Source organism: Ammospiza caudacuta, chromosome 22, assembly GCF_027887145.1.
Source record: "Ammospiza caudacuta isolate bAmmCau1 chromosome 22, bAmmCau1.pri, whole genome shotgun sequence".
In the NCBI taxonomy this organism is placed as follows: domain Eukaryota; kingdom Metazoa; phylum Chordata; class Aves; order Passeriformes; family Passerellidae; genus Ammospiza; species Ammospiza caudacuta.
Genome location: NC_080614.1, coordinates 5,752,170 through 5,772,313, shown reverse-complemented (window position 1 = coordinate 5,772,313; position 20,144 = coordinate 5,752,170). Strand labels below are relative to the sequence as shown.

The window sequence follows — 20,144 nt, the reverse complement described above, 5'->3', positions numbered from 1 at the left end:
CCTGATGATTAGGAACAATTCTAAAACAAGCAGATTTTAACAATGTTCTAGGAAATAACTGCTGTGCCTCTTTTTTCAGTAGAAAAATAGTTTCTTTTCTTCATTTCTCTTTTTACAGGCTCCACATTGGGCTTCATCCATAGTTCATTCAATAGCCAGATGCTCAGCCAGTTTGGCTTCCATCTGAAGAGGCTGTTTTGTACACTTACTAATGATTTGATGTAGTAAAAAAAAAATGAATTGGACTTCAAAACCTAGAAAGAATGGCCTAAAGTACAGTGGATGTCAATTAGTTTTATTTGCCTTCTATTTTCAGAGCCTGTGTGGCACCTTTTGGTCCTAATTCCTCAAAAAACATGAAATCCACAAACTTGAGATTTATGTTTATGCTAGGGAAAACTGAGATTATTATCATTTTCAACCAAAAGTTGAAGCCTTGAGTAAATGCCAGATGTTGCAAAATATATTACAAAATTTAATGTATTGGAGTAGAAACAACATGGCTGAGTCTCAAGCTTGACTCAGAATCCTGGCCAGAATTTTCACAGCTAATTGAAGTAACCAGACATAGATTTCAATCCATTCCTTCACACTGAGAAAGCAAGCTATGAAACTTCAGCTGACACCCAGATGTCCTCTAAATTAGGCAACTTTGATTCAAATTTGTTGTCAGTATGATACTGGAGATGGGGAAATGGAAGTATTTGATGTCAGCTATGAGGGCCAGCAGTTTGGATGATCCTCTCCTTTGTGAGATGAAATAGTTTCTAACTCCTTGTCTGGATGTGTTTCAGTGTTTTCCAGGAGTTTCCCAATAATCCAAGGCACAGAGTGTGTACCCCCCTTGCCACAAATTCAGCCTTAGTGTCACTCTGGATGATTCTGAGTCTCCCCACACCCTCTCTGGGGGCTGTCACTTCTCAGTGGCAGTGGTGGGGTGGTGAAATTCCTTTCCCTCCTCTTCCACAGGCACCAAGACATCATTCCCTGGAAAAGACTCTGTTTCCTGCTCTGGGTAGTGCATTTCCAGCTCCTCTTCTGGGTTTTCCTGGGCATCAAGGGTATTTTCACAACCTTTGACAGCACAGTTCTTGCCACTGGGCACTTCTGAGACAGACCCCACGATAACAGTGTCAGCCTTCATGATGTAGAGTTTTTCTGAGGAAGGAATAGAGTAGTGCTGAGCATGATGAAAAGTCACTACTGCCCCAGAAATGGCTGGGTTTTTTTATGTAAAATTTTTATTAGCACTCTGGACATTTCACATCAAGTAGATTGTGCTTAAGCCACTGAGCTAGAGTTGGAGCTACACAAGAAAAACCAAGTGGAAAAGGCAGAAGATATTCACAAGGATCTGTCAGAAGAAGCAACTAATTGGGATCTAAAGAATCCAAGGTTTATGCTCCTGCTGTTTCAAGAAACAGCACCATGTAAAAGAAACCTGCACAGAAGTTATGGGTTCTTAGGACCTGCAAAGAAATCAGTTTCTTTCTAAATGAGAGTAAACTACAAAGTTTTCTGAATCTTGGGTCCAGCTTGTTGTTGTACTCCTTCACAGAAAGGTGAATAAAGTTTTTTCAATGGCTCAATTCAGAAGGATGCTGCACATCAGACACTGCAGGTTAATTGCTTGGAGATATTTGGATATGGTAAATCAAATAATCCCATGCATCCCAATCCATCACTCACAGTAAAAATCAGGAAGGGTGTTTAGTAAGGAAAGGTTAGGTTTTTTTAATATGAAAAATAACACCTGCAAATAACCTCAGAATTGGGTTTGGAAGCACTGCCAGGGTTTCCCAGGTAAAAATTCACCCCCTGTGAATGAGCTCCTTGCCTGAATTTATCTCCCACCCTGTGTCATGGTCAAAGACTTCATGGGAACACATGGGAGATGCATTTCAATCCATTATTATGAAACCAGGGAAGAAATTTAGGGCTAAGTACAATTCTCACTCAGTATGACAGCATCACCTTCCAGCTGACATATTCAAATTCCTTCTGTAAAATCTACATATTGCAGAATGAAAAGGAGGAAGAAGGGAATTTTCTGTCAAATTCATAATGAGTAAGACAAAGATGAAAAAAAGAAAGCATTATATTCATATGAATAGGTATTTTTGGGTCAAAGATCTGGAGATTCAGCACAATCTTTGTTAGGAGATTTGGATACTGAAATTCATTAATAATCTTGGGATGACAGTATGTGCCATGTTTGAAAATGGGAAAAAAGATGATGACAAAAGGAAATAAAAGAAAGCAAGACTCACCAATTCTGTTATTTGTGTGGTCTCTGACTCGAGGATCCACAGGGCGCTCTGGGGCATTGCCACTGCTTGGTGCCACCTCAGCCACACTCCAGGGAGGACTCTGGGCTTTTTCTGGGCTGGACACCAAGTTATTGTTGGTTTCCAAAGGAAGGGTTCTCTCAATTAACTCCTCCTCTTCCAGCCCACTCTCTGTGGTCAGTATGATCTTCTGCCAATAGAAACAGGAGAGCAGGAGTGGGGTGAGTGTAAAAGCACCTTGGGCATTGCAACAGGACCACAGAATGTCCTTCTTGCAGGAGCAAATTAACTCCTACAAAATCAGGGAGCAAAATTCAGCCTCAACCTGAGGAGTCTCTGCAGATAAAAATTTGATTTTAAAGGTGACAGAAAAAGCAAAAGTTCTTTTTTTGTGTTTGTGGTTTTTATACCTGATATTTTATACCTGTTTGTGATTTTTATGGCAATGCCTTTAGCACCTATGTCCTTCTTATCCTCTTTTATTTATTTTATTCACTCCTCCTGTTTGAGACTTAAAAGTAGACCAGAAGCTGGATTTAAATACTATTAGTGTTTAAAATCTTCAGGAGATTCTGTGTTGGCTCATTCAATAACAGCAATGTTCCAAAGCACCCAACAGGTGTGGGAACTTCAAACTCCCTGCCTGACTCAAGACCATATTTCAAAATAGTGTTTCTAAGCTGAATTCACAGTTTTCTGATGGCATTTTCAGGAACGTACCTCATTTCCACTGAAGAAAATATGTTTTAGCTACCTCTTGGACTCTGCAAAGACCTATCATGTTCCTATGGAAGAACAGAACAAGCCAGAGGCTAAACTGATTTAACTTCAAAAGGTAATGTCAGATAGAAGACACAAGCTCAGAATACCTAACACATGAAGAATTAATTACAAGCAAGAATTAATTATATACAAGAATTAATTACACTTAAGCAGTTCTTTAAAAGAGGAACCAAAATCTGAGAGAGGGTAAATCACAGTTTTCTGGTGGTTCTGATCTTCTTCTGTTTCCACAAGGGTGGGAATGAAAAAAAGAGACTTTGAAATGTGCACTTTATAACCCTTCACATTTTTTCACAATTTTCTGCATCACAGTTTTCTGGTGGTTCTGATCTTCTTCTGTTTCTACAAGGTCGGGAAAGGAAAGAAATATTTTGAAATGTGCACTTTATAAGCCTTGCCCATGTCTGACTCTCTATAGAGGCAAGAATTGAGGCTCCTCACAATTCAGGAATTCACAATTGCACACTGAAATTATGACAGCTGATTGCAACCAGAGTGACTGGAAAAAGTCACAGACTATCCTGTGTGTGTGCAGACAGACAGCATTTAAAAGCAAACTCATTTAAAACAACAACAAAAAAATTAACAGTCTAAGGTGTGATTTAGCCGATCTGGGCATGTAAAGATAAAAAGCCTAATAAACTGAGAAGACTCAGAGAATGAAAGTGGCTGGAATTTCACTGACAGAGGGGAAATCAAACCAAGCAGTGATGATTTCAGCTGCTTTCTGTTGCCATATTGACTGATGTTTGTCCTGTTCACCTGCAAACTGTGCTGGAACACCTTTGTCCTGAAGGAATGGCAAACCAAACCCACTGTGCACCCACACCACAGCCATGCCAAACCCTGCAGAGGGAAGGAAATGTGGAGGGACAGAGAAGAAAAGCACAAATCCCATCTGTGGGACTGGAGCAGGAAGATAAAATGGGAGTGACACACCAGAGTTCATCCAGAAGGAAGAAAAGGCATCTTCATGCTGTGATTTCAGATCTTGTCCCATGGAATGCACCCCAAATGGCTGAACACCAAACCAGATCCCCTCACAAGCAAGGCTGGCAGCTGTGGAAGAGGTTTTACAGCAGCTTCTGTCAGCCAGAGAGAAGCTTGATAAGAGATCCATGTTCACCCCTGAAAGAATTTTCTACCAAGGTTGTTGACATAGAAACCAAGAAAGAAAGAAGGATAAATAAGAGAAACCTGCAACTGCCTGTTCCAATGAACATTTTGTCTTTCCTGACCAATGAATAAAGTGTAAACTTAGTTTTGTAAGAATGTATAAAAAGCATGCATGCTAGAATAAAAACAGTTTGAAGCCTTCTGAAAATGGAGAGTTGCTTTGTATTGTGACCATCTCAACTATCACATTATTTAACACCACATTAACCTCAGCTCAAGGCATGAAAATATCAAGTCCTAATACATCTCATCCCACCTAAATTATTGCAAATTGTAGAGGGAAGTCCAAACTAAAAGGCTGGCACTTTTTAGACAGGACATTTGAAAATAACATGATTTACTTTGGCATGGAAAGTGATCTGTTGTGGAATATTGTTCACACTTACTGCACATTTGTTCACGAGATCTGAACCTGCAATGGAAAGGAAAAACAATATCAGAAGGAACCTCACAAATATATTATTATTATTATTATTATTATTATTATTATTATTATTATTATTATTATTATTACTATTATTATTAAGAATGTTAATATATGCTCTAAAAGATCACCTAGCAATGTACTTCCTGAACCACCCCATGTGCATGATGGTTTTCTTAAAACTCAGGGCACACTGAAATGAAAACTCAGGTTCACTTCACATTCCTTGGTGGTTCCTGCCAAGACTGTGATACCTTGCTGTCCCCAAAGCCTCTTGCATCACTGTCCCCACACCACAACTGGTACCCATCTTATGAAAAAAATGAACTGATGGAACTGTCTAGATAAGAACAACACAAGCTTATTAAAAAGAAAAAAAATTAATAACTTTCTGCTGGATTAACAAGTTTGGTCAGCTCATAAAAACGTCAGAGGATTATTAAGGGGTGGGATTTTATGCACAGTTTCATTAGCAGGGAACTCTGGGCAAAGGAGGGAGGTGAGAAGGAGGGAGTGTACAACACTTGCAGCACCACAAAGGTAGATGGGCTCAGCCTTACTAATTTCACCCTGATGTGCAATCACCTTTATTTTCAGAGCATCAGCTCTGTAATGCTGCACAGTAACAGCTTCTATTGTGCAAGGCAACTGAGGGAGAAAAAAATCCCATTTTGAGAAAATTAAGCTGCACACAAGTTTTTAAATTGCATTCCTGAATGAATGAATATAGAAAGCTCTGCTGTGTGGTGATTAGAATAGATCTGGCAGTGGCAGAGCTAAATGGGTAAAATGTTTGCACTTTATGGGATCTGGGCAGGTTTTTTTCTGAACAATCTCTCATATTTGACTGACTGAAATCAGGTGTTTTCCAGCACTGGCACATCACCCAGCCCTCAGCAGCAGCGGGGACAAAGTGCCATCTGCTGGCACCTGCTCACACCCAGCTCAGGAGCAACAGCACTGGCCCTGCATGGGACAGCAGCAGGGACATACATGGGACATGAGAAGCTTCCACTTTTTATAAAATTCTATAAAATAAAATCCCACGTTAAGCTATCTATAGTAGATATCTTTGTGCCCAATGGAGAGGAATGATGAGAAGGACTCCATCTTATCAGAAGGCTAATTAATTACTTCATTTAATTTAATAAGTTTCTTTTACTATATTATTATATTATAGGCTAATTTAATTACTTTATTACACTATATTGTTCTGTATTATATTACACTATGTTACATTGCATCTTAACTGAATCTGCCAAGCACTCAACTGCACAGAATCTCGTGACTGTTCAGTGACAGCCCTGACACACACACACCTGGATCCAATTGTTCAGTGAATGAAAACACTCACACAGAATCCAATTATCAATTCCCTTCAGGTAATTGATCAATTCCCTTCAGGTAAACAATCTCCCACCATGCATTCCACTTGTGAACAAACACAGGCACACTAAATGAGATAAGAATTGTGTTTTCTTTCTCTGAGGTTCAGAGAATGTGAATCCCAGAAATATTCTTGGGAAAAATTGTGCCTTGCTTTTGTCTGTGAAGACAAATGTGGTGACAAAGATCTATTTATTCTTCAGACACAAGGATGGCCCTGCTGGCCCCTCAGTCACTCACCTGGAGGCTTGAGCACGTATTTGTGTGCGATGACCGAGTGCAGGTGTGCTGGTAAAAGAAACTTTCATTTAGTCCAACTCACCATGGAGCCTGAACGCTCCAACAGCTTCACCACACCCACAGATCTACAAGGTGCACACCCTGCTTTCTATAAAAGAGGGAATGTGGTTCTGCAGACACACCCCACGTGTAACTGCAGGCAAAGCTACGGGGAGTCAGTGTCAGTAAAAATCACCCTTCCTCTCATGCCCAAAGCCCAGTTCTGTTCCCAGAACCAAAACTACTCACACAATACTTCAGGCATCTTTTAATACTAATTTCTGAGATAATAATACTAATTTATACTACTGTTAATACTGTCATTGTCATCTGACAATACTAATTTAATACTAATGTCTGAGAGAAGAAACAGCTAGTTACCTTTTCCCCTCTTGTAGGTCACCCACCTGCTTTGCTCCCTAAATTCACAGCTGCTTCCATCTTTCATGTTCTCCAACATCCTGCATGAGCAGCTTGCCCTAAACCCTTACCTGGCCTACAGAGAACATTCTCTTCCCCAATGACCTCCACAAATATCCCCATGTTTGAGTTTCCCATCTGCTGTTTGGCAGATGCAGTGTTACAGCTTGAGAAACTCACGCTTTCTCCTGAGGACCAGGATCCTCTTCTTGCAAACCTTCCACTTCCAAAACATCAGCATGGCCCCAAGCAGCACTGCCAGGGAGAAAACCACTGCCCACAGCACCACACCTGCAGCACAGAGAGGGAGCACAGGACAGGCTGAGAAAAGGCAGAGGGAAAGCCATGAGTAGATCCATGGGTTTGAACACAGGACCATAGACATCACTTCACAATTCAGAGGGGATTTGCAGGAAGTTCCCACATAAAAATTGTGTTTACCAAAGATGCTTCCAAATAAAAAGTGCTGGGGAGAATAAATGTTAAATGAGTAAAGTTAAATGAGTTAAATGAGTTAAAAGAGACTAAATGCTGTGCCTATGTTACCTCCTGTTGTCATCTCCCCCTTGGCTGAGGTGGGAGCCTGAGCTTTCTCCTCAGGAGTTAAGCTGGGATTTTCAGTTGTTGTGACACTTGGAAGGTCACCACTAGCTGAGGTCACCAGGTTCTCCTTTAATATCCTCAGGTCAAAGTTGTTTGTTTCATTGCTGAATCTCATGGACAAAGTGCTTGGGGTGAGGTAAGTGGGCAGCTGCTCCAGGCAAACTTGGTCGTGGGTGGCATTTCCTTTCCTTAGGGTGACTTTGTTCAACTTGGCACAGCTGGGTGTGAAAAACAACAGGAACAAGGCACATGTTTGCCATGTCACAAACATCCCCTTGGTCATTTTTGTACCAACCACAATTATTGCTTTCTGTGTAAAAGTCATTATTCTTCTCATCCCTGTGGCATTAATTCTTGGCCTGTGCAAAGCTGCTGCTCACACAGGTGTGCAATTCCACTGTACTTAGTAACTAAAAATGAGGCAAACAGGATTCCTTTTTCCTTTCCTTTTTCCTTTCCTTTCCCTTTCCCTTTCCCTTTCCCTTTCCTTTCCTTGAAATTTCCTTGAAATTTCCTCCTTAAGAGAGGCCTTCTAACCTCTGCACATGAGCCCACAGTGATTCCCTTGCTTCAAAGATGAATTTGTTTACTTTGCACTGACATACCCTATTCCATCCTTCATTAATTTCACTCAATTAGCCAGTCCCATTAAGGAAGCACAGACTTACTTGGTGTGGGGTTTGCAGATGTCAGTGCTGGAGCTTTGATCAGAGAAGGTCCCAGGAGGGCACTCTTCACAAGTCACATCATTTGTTGCGGTGCCTGAATAAAAATCACGATTTAGAACCAAATAAAACGCATCAGGCCTGGCCTGTGGCCAGGAGCAGGACAGGTAAGGTGCACAGGTGGGATTCCTACCCCTGATTTTGACCCCAAAGCCGGGTTTGCAGGCAGAGTGCTGCTGGCAGCGGGAGCAGCTGTACTCCACGGACAGCTGGCAGAACAGGCCGGGCCGGCACTCGCACACGCGGCCGGAGCTGAGGGAGCACGGCTGCTTCTCCACCAGGTCTGGGGACAGCAAACACACACAGGGACAAAACACAGCCATCTTGTGGTGTGATCTGATCAGGGTTTACCTCAGAACCCCGGGTCCCTGCCCTGATAATTCCCTGCCAGGTGTGTCAGTCACCTCTCCTTTCCCCTCCCAGCACTGTCTGTCTGTCCTAGAATTCCTGAAGGGCATTGAGTGATCAGGCAGATCTAGATTATGCCCTCTACCCCTGGTGGGGGCATTTGGCCATCCAGGTGTCCTTTGTCCCTTGTACCTGGTTGGTGGCTCCCTGCCCCTCTCCCCAGGGTTCAAAAGAACAGCAACCACGGGCTCAGGGAGTTCTGTGGGAGCTGTTGCTGGATTCTGAGGCCTGTGGGCCAGAATAAAGCTCTGGATCCAAACCCTTATCAGAACCGACTCCTTTCCTTCACCATTGCCTTAAAGCTTCTCCACCAGAGGTAAACCTGAGGAGCAGACCCTGTTAAGAGGGCTCCATCTTCAGCCACCAGAGCTCCTGCAGGCCTGGACTTGTCTCCATGTGCCAACTGCAGCACCCAGCCAGCCAAAAGTGTCTGTGGGGTGAAACACCACACACCCAGCCAGGCAAAAGTGTCTGTGGGGTGAAACACCACACACCCAGCCAGCCCAAAGTGTCTGTGGGGTGAAACACCACACATCCAGCCAGCCAAAAGTGTCTGTGGGGTGAAACACCACACACCCAGCCAGGCAAAAGTGTCTCTGGGGTGAAACAGCACACATCCCACAGCCAAAAGTGTCTGTGGGGTGAAACACCACACATCCAGCTACTCAAAAGTGTCTGTGGGGTGATCCAGCTACCCAAAAGTGTCTCTGGGTGAAACACCACAGTGCTGCTGTTTGGTCCAGCAGCAAGGGCCAGACAAGCTCAGGCATGTCCCATCTGCAATACTGGTAATTATTCCAGTAGAGCACCTTGCAAGGTGGTCTATTGGAATAAATGTAAATTTTGCTGTGAAAATTCTAAATGAATAAAACACACAAATTAAGTGTAAATAAAATATACAGAGAGAGAATGTAACTGTGAGGTATGTGTGGAGAAAAGCAAACCTTTTGAGCATGACACACAGGCATCACATTGTGGCTTTTTGGATTCATTTCTCAGATACTGATCAGGTCCACATGTCAGGCAGTCTGCTGGATCCTGAGGACATGCTTTCTTTTTAACATAGCCTGGAGGAAAAAAAAGCAAAATATACAAGATACCTATCAAAAAATGGGCAGAAAATCATCCTGAAACATTCTTGTCTGCTTGTTTACCTGTTAGACACATTCCCACAGTCTTCTCTTAGTTATTTGGTTTCTCTGGGACATTTTTATTTGGTTTCTCTAGGGCATTTTTGCCTTTCCCATTCAAGTGTTAAGGAACAGGTCCAGGACACAATCCCAGCTGGAATGGAATGCTGCAGAATGGGCAGTAACAAGTGATTTGCTGACAGAAAAGACAACCAAAACTCCATGAGGGCCACTGTCCTGCCACTACCAAGTTCCCAGGGAACTGGGTTTCATGTTTCCTTCTTTTTTTCATTTTATTCAAAGGACTTTTAGAAAAGCTTCTCTTTCTTTGCAGTGAGCAGCTGAGTTAGTAGCAGATTTGAACAGGTTATTGCTTGAAGGAGTAGTGGATAATTAAGGTGGAAAGGGATTCTTCTAACTTTTATTGTGGAGGAGTCCAGGACTGACATGGGGATGTAGCAATGAAGACTCAGCAAAGGTGAACTCATTACAGCCTGGTGTAAATAACTCATCACACACAGCCTGGTGTAAATAACTCATTACAGCCTGGTGTAAATCAGATCTCTGCTTCTCACCCAACTACACCATGACATCCCTGATGACAGGAGCTTTGGTATTGAAGAAGAAAAGAGCTTTTCTTGGGACTGTCAAAGTCACATCCCCACCCATTTTTTTCTTTTATTGGACCATTTTTTTTCTTTTATTGGGCCATTTTCTCCATCCCTTGCTCTGATTTACATCTCCAACTTCTGAAGGACTCTAGTGGTGTGCCCAGGATGTCCCAGTGGGAATCCTGATGGAACTGGATGCAAATACAAATAAATACTGGATGCAATCAAAGACTAAAACCCTCTGTATCATCAGAACACAAATGCAGGTCAGAAATTTCCTTTAAGAAAAACGAAAGAAAAAGCCTTCTGCAAGAAGATACAGATGGTGGTGAATAAAATACCCACCCACTGAGGGGGTTTTGGCCAGTGGGGCAGTTTCAGACATTTCCAGAGCTCTTGTCTCACCAAGATGTTTCCTGTTGCTGACCTTATGTGCCTCTGAGTCACAGCCAGCCTCTAGCCCAGCAGCATGTGTCCCCTGACAAGGGACTGTTTCCTCCCTCATTTGAGACACTTTACAAACTGCTGTGACTGTGAGAATAATGTCAGATTTTCCATACCTCCATTTTATATTTTTTTTATCTCTGAGAAAAAACTAATTTAGCCTAATTTCACTGTGCTAATTCACACCCAGGGGCAAGTGTTGGGAAGGATGAAGGTTTGACAAGAAAGTCTCCCAGATATGTGTGCTAGGCAGAAAGATTTTTTAATGTAGAGTCTGATGAAGGAACAGAGATGGAAGAAAGTCTGGATATAGAAGAAAAGAACTGCTGAACCAGTCTTACTGGATAATTAATATGTTAGATAGAAGGGGTTTTATAACTTAGAGCAAAGGATAAACCCACCTCAGACAAGATGTTTTTACCAAGCAGAAAGACAAACAAGCCTGCCAATGTTGCAAGTAGAAAAAAGGTCTCAGAATTTTCCACTGCAAGAAAACTGAAAAACAACTTCTAGCTTAAGCTGTAATGTACTAACTTTTAGTGATTGGAGAATAATAACATGAATATGGTAATTATAGTAGTTATGATGGGCTACAGATAATAGTTAAGGTATAGATTGGTTCTACTGTATTGAGATGCTCAGCAAAGAAAAGTATATAATGCATTGTAACCAAAAGAAAAGTATATAATGCATTGTGACCAAAACCAAAGGGTCTCCAGGCCTGCCTGCAGCTGGAGCTGACAGCTGTGGGCACAGGCTCTGGATAGAATAAATTGCATTTTGGAGAGCCCCTGGAGTCCCACATCCCTTATTCAGGCTCTTACAGGCAAATTTGAAATGAATTCTTTGACCTGGCTACTTCAGTGTCAAGTGAAGTGATAAAATCCCACAAAAGTTCTATCGTTTTATCTGGTTTGCATGCAGACTGCACAGGAGCAGGAGAGTGGAGAATTGATTCACACCTGGAGCCACATTAGAGAGTGATTAATGCAACTGCCCCTTTCTTCAGGGACAAAATACAACTCTGCAGATCCACAGGGTTCCTACTGTCTCCATGAGAAGGGCTCCATATAAATTATATGATTATAAACTGAATAATAAACATACCTGAGGGACACTGGTAACAGCAGTTTTGTGATGTTTCATCATAGATCCAATTCTCTCGTGTGTCACAGGAATGAGATGGAGTTAATGATGTCTAGAAATTGAAAGAGACAAAAGACACAATTAGAAAACAATTAATTAATTAGAAAACAATTAATTCTATACTAGAGCAGGTCCCAATGCCTGTCTCAAGCAATGGTGGTGGCAGATGGTAAGGAAAAGCCCACAGTTTTTTGAAAATTCAAGTATTCCCAAAGCAACTCAATTATTGTCTGCATTTCCTTTAGAAACATTGCAAAATTGCAATGCTAATTGCAGTTAGCAAAAAAAGAAATTGTCCTAAAATTAAAAATAAAATTTTAAAAAAAAATTACTTCCCTAAAATTATTTCATGTTAATTGGAGCTAAGGATTTGGCGTAATCCACAGAGGTCACTCCTGTTTGCAGTATCTGAGTTTTCTGTTACTTATGCAGTCACACTGTTTGAATTTAGCAACCTAAGTTTCTATTATAAACCAATAAATTATTTTACTTATCATTAAGAGACAAATCCTGCAAGAGGATTTTGCCTTGAAAAGAATGCAAATACTCCCATGATGAAGCCCTTATTCAAATAACTAATCCCACTTCTGTTGTGAATGAAGGTTTTCAGAAATAACCTATTATCACTACAAAACTAATATTTATTTAGTTTAAAAAAAACCACATTAAATAGTTTTGATTTTAGCTTACAAAATGAGACCCAACTACAATTTGTAACATAATAAGATTTAGTTTTTGTATGGCTGGGCCGCTACATGCTCTGGGAAATTACAGTGCTACAAGTGTTCTGATGAAAAAATCTGATTTTTGAACTTGGTATCTCCCTTAAGAATCCCCTAAAAATGTTGTTATGTGAAATTCATTTTGAGTATTTACTAGAAGATATGAATAGTGATTGTTTTTGTGGGGGGGTTTGGGGGTTTTTCTGTTAAGAATTAATAAATCCCCTGGAGATTTTCCCAAATGATACTGGTAGAGCAGTTAAATATTTCAGAAACTCCACATCTCACTTTCTGCCAATGAATTTCCCACTGGTCTTTGAAACAATACTTGCTGTCACTGGGCAGAATCTCATGCCTAACTCATTCCACAGCCTGTTCTCCTATGTAATACATATAAAATATAAAACATTATGTAATTTCCATCAGAAAACAGGAGCTTTCAGTCAAGGAGGAAATTAACAGAAGAACAAGAAACAGAAACACATCGAAACCATTAAATTTCATCCAAGCCCAGTAAGAGAAGTGAGACCTGTGACCAATCGCTGCACTGTGAGCCCTGGGCTGCCCTACAGGCACATTTTGTGCTTGAGAGGAGCAGCAGTTTCTGCCTGCTCAGCCTGACTCAAACCACCTCCAGAAGGTGCACCTGGTGTTTTCCTGCTCTGAGGAGGAAGCCCCAGACTGGAGGAAAGGGAAGTGGTGTCTCCTCACCACGTGTGCCATTCACATCCTCTGAAAAATCCCTTCACCCAGGGCTTTTCTCCTGGGAAGCTGAGAGGCCTCAGAGAAAAGGAAAACAATTCTTATTTCATTTGCTTCTCCTGTGTTGTGCCCATCTGGAATCTGTTTGGAGATTGTTTTCCCACAGGTAAATGTCTGATTAGACTCCAGTGTGAGTTGTTTTAATTCATCAGCAATTTGAGAAATAACCTTTCATCACTACATAACTGATATTGCTGTGTCAGGACTCTGGAAAAAGTCACGAGTTTTCATTATTATCTTTTTAGCATTTAATAAGTATCCTTTCTCTATTCTTTAGTATAATTTAGTATTCTTTATATATAGTATAAATAGTATATATATATATATATTTATATTTATATATATAGTGTATATATTTATATTTATATATATAGTGTATATATATAGTGTATATATATAGTGTATAGTATATATATATAGTGTGTATATATATCGTGTATAGTGTATATATAGTGTATATACATATAATTTATATAATTTATATATAAAATATATAAATTATAAACTATAAAATAATATATATAATATATATTATACATATTATTTTATAGTTTATAATTTTTATATATTTATATAAAATAATTTATGTTTATTTATATATTTTACATAAATATATAATTATATTTTATATAAATATATATTATATAAATAATTTCTAATTTTATATATTTATATATAAATATATAAAACATTTTTATATAGAATATAAATTTATAAATCTATAAATATAATATATTATATATATTTATATATATATTTATTTATTTATATATATATAAAATATATTTTATATATAAAGACATTTTATATATTTATAAAGATATTTTATATATTTATATATAAATAATTTATAATTTTCTATATTTATATAAAAATCTAAAACATTATTTATATATAGAATATAGATTTTATAAATCTATAAATATAATATATTATATATATTTATATCTATAAATATAAATATACATTTTATATATAAAGATTTTATATATTTATATATAAATATATAAAACATTATTTATAGATATAATAGAGTTTTTATAAATATTATGTATAAAATATAGTATAGTATAATAAAGTAATAAATTAGCCTTCTAAGAACATGGAGTCAGACATTATTCCCTCCTTTGTCGGGTCACCCTACAAATACAACACTCACCTCTGTGTGCAGGGAAGCCACACAGACACTCCCAGAAATGACCAGTCAGTCCTGAGTTACTTAGTGAATTACCTGTTTCTATAAAGAAAATTCAAGAAACAACACCATCCTGGCTGTGGCCAAGTCAGCCTGGATTAGTTTCTCTGCAAGAGCTGTGGGAAGTCACCACAAATACTTAATTTTTAATTCCTGGCTCTCCTGGGCAACCAGCTCTGGCTGCAAATGAAGCTGAATTTTAAACAAGAGTGCAAACCCTTGAACTATTGAATTACTAATGCAGCAATTAAGCTTACAGCTTATTTAATTGTCTGGTTTGGGGTTTAAATAAAAGAAGAGTGTCTGTGTAAAAATCTGAGAGAACTTTTTTAAATGTGCGAGAGCTTTTAAAAAAAAAGTTACCGTGCCAAGAATCTGAAAATGAGGAATTTAGTATTAAATTCTGCTCCTGGTTCCAACAGTGCACATTCTGATTATGGATTTGACCTGGTGGTAGTGCAGGGATAAATCACTGCACAAAGCAGGCCTACATATTAAACAGATTGTACATATGAGAGAGTACCCAAGCTGATTTTCCCCCTTTCCACGGGAGGGCAGCTCTGCTCTACAGCCACCCACGGTACACAGCTCATCCCTGGCAACTCCACAAATGCTGCTCTAAAGGGTCCAGCTACAAGCACAGCTTTGTACCCACCTGTACTGCTACTGAGCCAAACCCAAGGTGCTCTGCTCTGAAAGGACACCTCTCAATTACTGTGAAAAATGAGTATTTTATCCTTGGCTTTTTGCAAATATTAAAATGAATATTATATGTGTTATGTTAGAAAGTTATGCTGTGTTAATTTTCTTAAGTAGTGTGTTAAATATAGTTTTAGGTTATAACAAAATGTTAAAATAGGAACTGTGCTATGTAAGATATTTTTTTTTAAGAAAAGACTCACACCGATCTAGCAGCCACAGCACACCTGAATCTTTCAGAGAAAGAGAATTTATTGCTCCATTATCAGGAGAAATGAACTTCTTCCTGCTTCAATCAGCTCCTGCCCCATCAGAATTCAGAGGAAGAAGTTGACACTGCCCAGACAGAATCCTGTGTTTGAATGGAATTTCTGCATCATGGATGAGCTGTATGAACATGCAACAGGCTGTTGCTTTAAAGAGTTAATCCTCTGTTAACGTGGGATTTTTTTGGGCTTATTTTCCCAGAAAGAGGTGCCCAGACTGTCCTTAACTCTTTGTTTTTATAGTCTCATATGGTCCTAATCCAAATTGCTCAAATTATTATTACTCTAATTAGATTGCTATTTTTATAAACATTTTATTACTATTAAAGTTTTAAAATTCTAAAAACAAGTGATTGGCATTTTTCACTATTACCCCATCTCTAAATAAAAAAAAAAAAAAAACAAACAAACTCTTAATCCAGCAGAAATTCATTATAACAAATCCCAGCAGGATGTCTGTGCCTGGCAAACCACCTTCTGAAGATCCCTTCACATCTAATCCATGAGCAAAATGCCTGTAAGTCAGCATCTGCTCAGCAGAGGTGTTTCATGAGTTTAAAAATTAGCACAGATCCTTTCAGTGATTAAATAACATTCATGTCAGTGCTCAGCATCAGTCATCATGCCCCCATCCTTGTCATCTTTTCCCTCCAAATTCTAAAGATGTTTGACTCCTAATGTGACCTGTAACAGCAACACAATGATGCAAAGTTCTGCTCTTAACTCAGCAGGAAGGTTGGTCCCAGCACTCCCTGAGGGATCAATGAAGAAATATCAGTTTGATTGCAATAACATCTGCTATTGCCATTAGAACTTAGACTTCTGTTTGTAAATGTGAACTATAAAAAAACCCTTTAACATTAAAACCCTTTAACCCCAGCACCCCCCCTCCTCTAAGGGGTCAATGAAGAAGTACCAGTTTTATTGCAATAATATCTGCAGTTGTCATTAGAACTTCAACTTCTATTTGTAAATATGTATTATAAAAAAAAAACTTTAACATTCCAAGATCACACACATATTGCAGTAAGGCATGTGGTGGACAGTAGGTCTTTATCCTTCTCTTTCTCTTCAAATAAAGGCTTTGGATTTAGCAGGAGCTGGAACACATCTTGTGAAAGGAAAGATGCAATTCCTGCCCTGCTTGGGCTGTTCTGGGACAGCAGGCACTGGTTTAGAGCTTTCAGTCACTCAGCAAGTCAACAATGGTTTTTTTTTCTTTTCTGAATGCATTGCAGATCAAGGACCAATTAAATAAAGCAAACATAAAGATCAAAAGCATTTGGGTTTTTCAGCACTTGCTTGAGGGAATTTGTTTTAGGAAATAGGCTTTTTACAGCCCTTCTGACTTTCTACAGAAATGTTTGCTATTCCAATTTAAATAATAGAGTTGTAAAAGTGGTGCTGAATTCAGTGGCTACTCTGCAATTCAGTCAGGACAAGGTTTGACTCATTTATTTATGGTTTTTTGAACTCATAGAGAAAAAGTGACTGTGAGGCAGAGTAAGAAATGGGGCTTGCTACAAATGAGCTGTAAGTCAGGAAGAAAGCATATTACGGTAAAAAAGAAAAAAATCTCCCAGCAGTGGCTATTCTAGAACTGACTAATACTGCAGCAAAACAGTTAACTGTCTGTCATGCCTCTATCCAAATTCTGACAGCACAGAAAATCTGATAATCTACAGCTTCAAGTAGTCAAGCTTCATTTGCTTGATAGTAAAGACGTTATAACAAGTGAGAGTTCTCTGAATATAAAAAGAAACAAAACCCAGACTGTGGACTGAGGTAAGATGGAACATGGTTTAGAAATATGACCACTGAACAGTGACTTGCTCACATGAGAAAGTATCACTTGTGCTCCATTAGCAGTAAGAGCAAATATTGCTGCAGGAGAGGCAGTGCAGGACAGGGCAAAGCCAAATCCTCATCCCAGAAATGTCTGTGAAAATTTTACACTGAGTCTGAATACTGACAGTGAACATCAGAAAACCAAATTTTCTCTCTGCCCCATTCATTTTGTGAACAAACCACCAAAAGTGATGTCAAAGAGAAAGAACATCATCTCTTTGTTTCCACTGGCTTTTCTCCTAAAGCAGTCTGCATTCAGCACACTGGACAAGCTGATCTGAATGCCTTCCCAAGCATTCCTCTGGGGAGCAGGAATTCCAGACTCCAACCCCACAGAACATTTATCCCTCTGTACCTCAGGGAGGAGACTGTGGCAGGACAGATAATGTGGGGAAAGTGAACCGAATTTACAATGTGGGAGGGGAATTTACAACAGAAGACACAAAAGCAAACTCCCACTCCTACCAAAAGAACCAGGGGGATCTTTTTCAAATGTCTCTGAAGAGGGCACAAAACTTGGTTATTTTCAAAGATTTAAGTGGAGTCAGTGTCTTGTAAAGAAATCTGGCAGCCCAAGTGTTGTGCTGGATTTTTCAGTTCCCGTGTGCTGACAGGTGTTTTAGGTTAACACATGCTTGTATTTCCACTCTAAGGGAATATGGCTCATTTCTCATCCAACACTCCATGCAAAACTCACCTGCTTGACCTCACCTGGGCAGCCTCTCTGTGCCTGACCTTTCTGCCCTTTAAATGTGAATTTTTCATTGTCAGCCAGGGAAATCACCTGGATTTCTGCCAGGTGCTGAGGGCTCATTGCCGTGTGAGCCACGGGAGGAGGGGACCAGTGGCAGTGGGTGGGTGGAAGCAAACCCACAAAGAGCTGATAGCATCAGAGCAGGGAGCTGCTGAGCATCTACAGCATCAGCTGAGCACAGCTAGTGGGTTGTGTCTATTTGAAGTGATTTTTGATTCAGAAATAGTAGTGGATTCATGAGGAAGTCAGTGTTAGTAAGGTAGGGGAGTGTAAAGGAAAAGATCTATTATTGTTTAGCCTCTACACATTTAAATTCACAAATAGTAGTGGATTCTGATGAATGTCAGTAGAGTGGGGGAGTGTAAAGGAAAAGATCTATTATTGTATAGCCTCTACACCTTTCAATTTGCCTCTCCTGACTTGCATCAGCAGTGGGCAGCAGCCCTCTGACCCAAGCTCTGCAAGGATGTGCCTGTCACAGAGCACACAGGCAAAAATAAAACCCCCCAGCCCTATGATAAATAAAACTCCCCAGCCCTATGAAAAATAAAACCCCCCAGCCCTATGAAAAATAAAACTCCCCAGCTCTTTCCTCACTCCCAAGCTGTTTTGTTCCTTTTTATACTCTCACTTGTTGATAATGTGCCTGGAGCTGCAGCAGCTCCAGCAGTGCCAATCCCAGCTCATATCCCACTCTCCTGCCTGCAAAGATCCCAGAGAGGGCAAATTCCCCTGGCTGCTCGGCTTTGTGCCTTTATCACCTTTAACCCATGGTGCTGCACAAACCCTGCTTCTGTACCCATCCCACACCCACCTCAAGGGCTCTGCAGCCCCAGGTGCCCCAGGATGGCTCTGCAGCCCCAGGTGCCCCAGCCCTCACCATGCAGGCTCCTGGTGTCCCCCTGCCTTACCTGTGGGGATGTCTGGCTGTCCTGGAGCAGCAGCAGCAGCCACAGTCCCAAAGGAAGGCTGCAGGCAGCCATCTGAGGGGGTGTTAGATGTCCCTGGCTGCCAGCACTGCAGGTGACACAGGTGGGTTGTCCCTTCTGGAGGCTGAGACCCTTCCACAGCCCCACCAAGTCATGCTCCTCGCCTGTTCCTTCAGTCCAGACACATCCCAGCTGCTCACGGCAAGCAGGCTTTGAGACTCAAGTTGAGTTGAGGAAACAATTTAGAAGGAAGGGGGAGGGGGGCTGCCCCAGAAGAGAAAAAGTAAAAATAGAACAAAACAAAACTGCCTCAGTGCCCAGCCCGGGCGCTGTCGGTTTCTGCCAGTCGGTTGTGAGAGCCCAGGTTGTCACCCAGGGCACAGGGCTGGCTGTGCTCAGGCTCCTGAGTCATCTGTGCTGCCCTGAGAGCTCCTCACCACCCCAAAGCCTTGGCCAGGCACTGGTCCAAGCCCTGCCCCAGCCAGCAGCCACTTCTTCAAGAGCTGCAAGCAAGCCTCAAGGAAGTTCCAGTCAGAAACTCTAATTCTTTCAGCACAGTCATTCTACTCCTGTTTGGATGAGTGGGTGCAGAGTCACAACCAACCGTGGTGACTCCTCTAAGATTCAGGCTTTGCACATTGCCACTTCAAATAGCAACATACTGCAGACCTTCCCCTTGAGAAATCTTCCCTTTCCCCTTCCCTTTCCTCCAATCCCAGGAGAAAATAATAATTCCTGGTGATGACAATCATCCCTAAGACTGCACTCATCATTTCACTCACTTTCATTTGTTACTTTGGATGGGTTTTGTTCTGATGCATGGAAATGTTTCAGTTGGTTGAGGATGTCATGAAGCCTCCTTATCTGCCCTAGTATAGTCAAAAGTGAAGGTTAGCCACTTCAAAAAGGCAAAGAGCCTTGAAAACCCTCTGAGGTACACAGGAAAATGATGACAATTTGAATTCTCACACCTCTGGGTTGTTTTTTCTTTGCTTCGCTCCCTTATCAACAACAACAAAAGAAATGAGAAAACACTGAAGTCAGAGAAATTATTATTATTTTACTAAAGACTCACAGCCACCTCACTGCCATCACCACCAAGCACCAAAGATGAGCATTCCACAGGGACCCTGTGTAAATATTTTC

At 40.5% G+C, this 20,144-nt stretch overlaps 1 protein-coding gene across 1 annotated transcript; it reads right to left on the bottom strand.

Moving 5' to 3' along the window:
• Positions 1-398: 398 nt before the first annotated feature.
• Positions 399-19,068, bottom strand: TNFRSF8 (TNF receptor superfamily member 8). Its single transcript, XM_058818893.1, has 11 exons — positions 18,981-19,068; positions 11,785-11,875; positions 9,437-9,559; positions 8,218-8,367; positions 8,028-8,121; positions 7,303-7,577; positions 6,937-7,047; positions 6,298-6,345; positions 4,634-4,659; positions 2,271-2,478; positions 399-1,158 (listed from the first exon to the last, which is right to left on the bottom strand). The coding sequence occupies exons 1-11, from the start codon at positions 19,050-19,052 to the stop codon at positions 914-916; spliced, it is 1,443 nt and encodes a 480-aa protein (XP_058674876.1). The 5' UTR covers positions 19,053-19,068; the 3' UTR covers positions 399-913.
• Positions 19,069-20,144: the final 1,076 nt, after the last annotated feature.

Excerpts from the sequence above, each read along its gene's own strand:
- TNFRSF8 (XM_058818893.1), bottom strand. The coding sequence starts at position 19,052 with ATGGCTGCCTGCAGCCTTCCTTTGGGACTGTGGCTGCTGCTGCTGCTC. Across the intron at positions 11,876-18,980 it reads ACAGCCAGACATCCCCACAG|ACATCATTAACTCCATCTCA; the intron begins GTAAGGCAGGGG and ends TTCAATTTCTAG. Across the intron at positions 9,560-11,784 it reads CTGTTACCAGTGTCCCTCAG|GCTATGTTAAAAAGAAAGCA; the intron begins GTATGTTTATTA and ends TTTTTCCTCCAG.